At 38.1% G+C, this 6884-nt stretch overlaps 1 protein-coding gene across 1 annotated transcript in view; it reads left to right on the forward strand.

Annotated features, from left to right (window-relative positions):
• The window catches only part of Klhl31 (kelch like family member 31), a 12874-nt gene extending 7151 nt beyond the window's left edge, over window positions 1–5723 (forward strand). The window contains exon 2 of the mRNA XM_010628948.3: window positions 4389–5723. Coding sequence (XP_010627250.1) covers window positions 4422–5597 — 1176 coding nt within the window. The 5' untranslated portion in view covers window positions 4389–4421 and the 3' untranslated portion in view covers window positions 5598–5723. The remainder of the gene's footprint in view (window positions 1–4388) is intronic.
• Window positions 5724–6884: the final 1161 nt, after the last annotated feature.

Raw genomic sequence — 6884 nt, forward strand, 5'->3', positions numbered from 1 at the left:
TTTTTTTTTTTTTTTTTTTTTTCAATTCAGTTTTGCCAGGTACTATTTCATAGGTGCTATTAGGGACACACTGTCCTTATATACCTAAGGATATACATTTAGGGTGGTCACATCTTCGCGCTGAATCAATCCCTCTATCACTAGTCAGTGTTTTTTATTAATTAATTTTATTGGTACATTTAAGGTATATGATGTAATGACATTCATCATTGGAAAACTACACCTTTGCCTAATCCATCTTGGTTCTCATTTTTTCCCCCATTCCCCTGCCCCTGCTTCAACCCCTCCACCCCTCCCTATCTACAAAGACTTTGTTTCCATTTTTTTTCTCATGTTAATTCCATTCCCATCTTTCTTTTCCCCTACCCCTCTCATTCCGCTTCCCCTCTGCACCTTTTCTTCCTATTTCACATTATCTATTATACCTTTTAGTCCTTATTTACACTTTCAGTTTCTCATACTAGAGAAACTACTCAATATTTACATATATGTGTGTCCTATTTATTTCACTTTAAAGTATCACCTCAATGTGCATCCACTTAGCTATAAATGTCTCTAGTTTCTCATTCTTTATGGATGAGACTCCATTTTATTATTTTTTTAAAAAACAGCTATTTCCTTTATCCAGTCTCCTGTTGATGGTCATTTGGGCTGCTTCCGAGTTTTAGCTATCACAAATTGTACTGCTATGAACATGGGTGCACATATACCATTGTGGTATGATTCTTTTACTAGTAAGTTTTTTATAGTCTTATTTTATCCAATATATCTACCACTTATGTTTACTATTTCTATGGTAAATTTTTTTCTATACATTTATTTTCTTTCTTTCTTTTTGGTACTGGGGATTGAACTTGGGACCTTGTGTTTGCAAGGCAAGTGGTGGAACCACTGAGCTAAATCCCCAGCCCTATACATTTATTTCTTACTGACTGGTGTGTTTATAGTGAGTCTCTTGTGGAGAGTATATATTTTAGTCTTACTTTTCTTATCTATTCTGGTAATCTGTGCATTTTAATTACAATGTTTTGTTCTTTAACATTTAAATGATTAATATGGTTGGATTTAGATTAACATCAAGTTGTATTCTGTTTTTGTTTGGGGTTTGGGGTTTGTTTTTTGTTTTGTTTTGTTTTGTTTTCGAGTACTTGGGATCAAACTCAGGACCTTGTGCTTGCAAGGCAGGTGAGGTGCTACTGAGCTAAATTCCCAGCCCTTCAAATTGTATTCTGTCGATTCCCTCCAATTTGTGTTTCTTTGTTCCAACTTTTCTGTCCTTGTTTGAATTGCATTTAAATTTATCTATTGGATTTTTACTTTGTATTTTTTACGTGGTTGTTCTAGGATCCTATCATCTAATAAAATAGTCATCGATCACATTTCATTACTGAACATTTGCAATCAGGCTAATAAAATCTGAGATGCACTTTATATTTAAATCTAAATATACCCAACACTTTGAAGACTTAATATGAAGAGTAAAATATCACATTGATAATTTTATACCAATTACATGTAGAAAAGAAAATATTTGGCTGAATAAAATATAGAACTAACAACTTACTTTTCTCTCTTTACTTTCTAGTGCAGCAAATAAAAAATTTTAAATGGCATATGTGGCTCATGTTCTTTTTATATAACAGCATTACTCTGATGGCAAAACTTTTAGGGACTAGTGCCCAAACTACAACTTATTTATCGCAAAATGCCAGCACCGCAATTAAAGCTGAATATTGAGGTTTCAGTTCAGAAAAAACAACTCTTACCTTAACATCTGTCTTAAAAAGAAAAACACAAAACGCGTGTGCCATAGGTTTGTTGCCGCTTCTCTAGATGTTAAAATATTCAAGGCTAAATTTTCATAAGCTACATAGACCTGCTATGTACCACTTCATGTGAAAACCAAGCTGGTAATGTAGCCCAGTGAAATCATATTTATATAGCAAGCACAAAGTTCCGGCTTGATGTCTGACACACACAAAAAGAACAGAGCATAAACCATGCCGTGGCTTAGGTACTTTTACCTCTGTCACCCCATTGTCTATTCTATAATTGTCTTGCTGCTCCATCTGCATACATTATAAGCTCCACAAGATAATGCTATCATTTTTGCTCTGAAGAGTCATATTTATTATAAAGAACTTTAGGGAGAATGCAGTTTGTTTTCTAATGTTCTTCCATACATTTAACCTCCCTGAACTTCTCAGAGATTCCAGTTTCTATGGGACTTCTCGCTGAATCTCTTTCTAGGCCCCCTCCCCACCACCCTTCCAATGAATACAGTTGTCACCAACTCTGTCCTCTGGTTCTTCTACTCAAAACTACCTTATGTTGAAGCTGTAGCATTGCAGCCTGCTCTTAGGAGGAAGCCACACACAGTGTGTGTGTGTGTGTGTGTGTGTGTGTGTGTGTGTGTGTGTGTTGGGGCTGAGGTGGCCCTATGCTGTCCCCTTGTCCAGCTATTGATGCCCTACTGAATCATCTTCTCTACACTTGCTAGCTCATTCCAACCCTCAGCTTCTTAAAGTTGTGGTCTTGATACAGGGACCTTAAAGGAAGAGCAAGTCAGCCAGCAGTTTATCCAACTGTACTAACGACACTCGAGGATGCCTCATTTAAGGGTGACTTGGAACATAACAGAGTAGAAAAGGCAGGTTTAAAACTGAATATCAGGTTTTACTGTGCTAGAGTCCACTGGTCACTCCGTTCTGAATTCCCTGCCGATCCTTTTCCTAATCCCGATTCTTCTCCTCAGCATGTCACTATCTTAAAATGCTGAATGTTCTCTGTAAATATTGTATATTCCTATATATAGGAATACACACATTATATATGAATATCCACTGTTTTATATATAGTAAGTCAAAGTATAAATAGCCAATCAGCCACTGCCCTGAGCCCCTCTAAATTTCTCCCAACCTCCCAGCCCTCTCGTGGGCCATCCTGGGCCAGACTATGATCCAGTTGCTGAAGAATTCCAGGGCCCTCTGGGCACCAATGCTGGGGCCTGAATCCATTCTGATACTAACTAGCACCCTGTTTTAACAGTTTATTAATATTTCAAATTTCACCTCTACATACCACCAACTAAACACCCTTTTCATGATGGGTAAATAAAATATTTAGTTGTTCAATCTGAAGCACTCTAATTAGTCCTGAGGTTCAGAATTTCTTGTAAGACCTTAAATGTTTATAAGCCCTGTGTGTGAGTAAAAACTGGCACCTTGGGTTCCTCCAGGAATACAGACACAACTTTGTCCCCAGAATTTACTATGCTGTGCTTGCTTATTATTTTGTAAGTTACCATATTGTATTTGTCACGTCTTTGTCTCCCTAGTGGAAATTACATTTTAAACTGCTCCATAATTCTCAGCAAACTTCTCCCTGTTGGCAGCAAATAGCTGGTAACTGCTTGCTGAAGAAAATACTTAAAAGTCCCCCCCCCAGTAAACCAACAAGGGGGCACCCAAAAGTCATATGCATTTGAACACTAAAATGACGGTAGGTTAATTTGTTTCATAATTATCTGCAAAAAGTAATGAGGAACAATGTATGTGCTAGTCATTTAAAGAAATCTAAATGTGAATGTGACAATTAGAGCTAAGTGAGAAACACAAAAGTCCCAGCAAGAAAGCCATTCTCTTATTTTTTGCCTACCTGCTGCTACCCTTCTGCATGCACAACACAAGGAGAAGCACAAGAGAAGGGTGTACAGTTGTTTTTCTTTTAAATCTCTGGTAAAATCCTATAGTGCTCATCTCTCAGATCTTACTAAATGTTCATATATTTTACATTATAATAGGTTGTATTGCCATTGTGAGTAAAACTTATCTTTCCATAGTATTTTCTAATTTTACATGGATTCCAAATTTTAGTATTTGAGGAAAACCTTCAAAGTGGTTATAATGCACTTTTGGATGACAGTAAATTAAGGCCTTTGAATAATGTTTAACTGCTATTCTATAACTATTACACAGTTGAACCAGAGATGTTCATTTTTGCTTTTAGAAAATTACTTGGCAATTTACCCACTGAGAAATCTCTTTTGTTCATATAAAGCTTCCGAGGCTCATCTTCGATATGAAACATTGCAGTAAAAACTTTCAATAAAATGTGCATCCAGTTTACAGTGTGTTTAAATCTGTCTTTGAAGATTAGTCTACTTTATGCCATTAAAAACCATTACCTTGGGCCAGGGACTTAGCTCAGTGGTTCTGCCATCTGCCTTGCAAGCACAAGGTCCTGAGTTCAATCCCCGGTACCAAAAACAATAACATTATCTTATATCTTATGAAAAAGTTTCTCAATTTAGTATTTCAAAGTCCAAAGCACAACTGAAATAAAACATACCTTTATTTCTTTTCTTCCTTTTACTTTTTTTTTTTTAGTAAACCCTTGCCTGTGACAGTGTATTTGCCAACATGGCGCCCAAAAAGAAGACAGTCAAAAAGAACAAAGCCGATATCAATGAGATGACTATCATCGTAGAAGACAGTCCCCTCAGCAAATTGAATGCTCTGAATGGGCTCCTAGAGGGAGGCAATGGCCTTAGCTGCATCTCTTCAGAATTGACAGATGCTTCGTATGGCCCCAACCTCCTGGAAGGCTTGAGTAAAATGCGGCAGGAAAACTTCCTGTGTGACTTAGTCATCGGTACCAAAACCAAATCCTTTGATGTTCACAAGTCGGTGATGGCTTCATGCAGTGAGTACTTTTACAACATCCTAAAGAAAGACCCATCAATCAGCAGGGTGGATCTCAATGATATCTCCCCACTGGGCCTGGCCACCATCATTGTGTACGCCTACACAGGCAAGCTGACTCTGTCCTTGTACACCATCGGAAGCATCCTTTCTGCTGCTGTGTACCTTCAGATCCACACACTCGTAAAGATGTGCAGTGATTTTCTAATCCGGGAGATAAGTGTTGAGAACTGTATGTATGTGGTTAACATCGCTGAGACATATTCCCTGAAAAATGCAAAAGCAGCAGCCCAAAAATTCATCCGGGACAACTTCCTTGAATTTTCAGAGTCAGATCAATTTATGAAACTTACATTTGAACAAATTAATGAACTTCTCATGGATGATGATCTACAGTTGCCTTCTGAGGTAGTAGCATTCCAGATAGCAATGAGATGGTTAGAATTTGACCAAAAGAGAGTGAAACATGCTGCAGATCTTTTGAGCAATATTCGTTTTGGCACCATCTCCGCACAAGACCTGGTCAACTGTGTTCAGTCTGTCCCAAGAATGATGCAAGATGCTGATTGTCACAAACTCCTCGTAGATGCTATGAACTACCACTTACTTCCCTATCATCAGAACACGCTGCAGTCTAGGCGAACAAGAATCCGGGGGGGCTGTCGAGTCCTGGTCACTATTGGAGGGCGCCCAGGCCTTACTGAGAAGTCCCTGAGTAGAGATGTTTTGTACAGAGACCCTGAAAATGGATGGAACAAACTTACAGAAATGCCAGCCAAGAGTTTTAACCAGTGTGTTGCTGTGATGGATGGATTTCTTTACGTAGCCGGTGGTGAAGACCAGAATGATGCAAGAAACCAAGCTAAGCATGCGGTCAGCAATTTCTGCAGGTAACTGATCTTTTATAGGAAACAGAAATTGTTCAATATTTGGGGAGAAATTGCCATGACATAGAAATAAATTAATTGCACCTATTAGCTTAATTAACTGGCTCAGCAAATCAATAGCAATGCCGCCTTACACACGTACAGCACTTTATATCGTATAAAGTGCATTCAAGTATACTATATACATTAGATTTCCAAAATAAGCCTATGAGGTAGTTAGGGAATGACTCTGATTTTATATATGAGAAAACTGATGCCCAGAGAAGCCTACCACCAGTAGACAGCAATTCATAGTTTCATGTTTTCATGTTTTTAATTGGGTACCCTTGACAATACCCTGACTTCTGGAAGAAAGTGGCTACAAATTTAGTTTTTCACACTAAGTGGTAAGAAAGAATAAAATTATGTAATGTTTCTTTCAAGTTACTACTGCTGACAACTGTCAGATCCATTATTGGCAAATAGAATGAGATGACTAAAGTTTGGCTAATTAATTTCAAATATTTGAAGACCAAATAAAATAGAAAATGTCAGTATTTTTAACACATGTAGAAAGAATGAAAACAATAAATCCATCAAAGTGATCTGAAAATCTGTACAATATTTCATGAAAGGTGTTCCTTATTATCTCATTATATGTGGGTGTACCATTTAAAAAAATCCAAACAACCAACTCATTTCTAATCTTTAATTTACACCTGTAGGTAAGTTACTATCTGGAGTTAAATGGGAAAGAGCATCAAAATGAAGGGATGCATTCCTTCTGGGTTTACAATGCCTCTGGACTATGTAAACAAGAAGGCACTGACCTTCCAGCACTGCTTGTTTTCCTACTGTTGATTTCCCACCTGTTAGTATTCAAGTCTCCAATACTTTTTCAGTATTGATTTCAGTGCCTAGAAAACTATAATGCTGAGCACTGAAAAATAAAACTCTCTAAATTAAAACTTTCTGTCTCCTAATAAGTGTTGGACTGCAGCAAAATATCAAAAGCTAAGTCTCTGTTCATGCTTCCTAGACATGAAATCCATTGCCTTTCTTTCGACGTGTGACAGAAATTTGCTCGAGTGGCTCAGGGTGGCTGTGGCACTGGCCAAGACTAGGATACAGTGAGAAATGGAAATCTAGGCGGCTCCTGTTTTAAGGAGCGAGAGCGAGCTACTGATGGTTAGTGTGTGAAGATGGAGGGGTTGACTTCAACGTAGTGGTTCCTTTTTTGCCAGTGCGCTCCCATCCGCTCCCCAACGCACAGTCCTAAATGCCCTGGTGACAGCTCCTGCTCGGGGTGGGAGGG

The sequence above is a fragment of the Fukomys damarensis genome, unplaced genomic scaffold (assembly GCF_012274545.1).
Source record: "Fukomys damarensis isolate Sample0158 unplaced genomic scaffold, DMR_v1.0_HiC HiC_scaffold_14, whole genome shotgun sequence".
Taxonomy (NCBI): domain Eukaryota; kingdom Metazoa; phylum Chordata; class Mammalia; order Rodentia; family Bathyergidae; genus Fukomys; species Fukomys damarensis.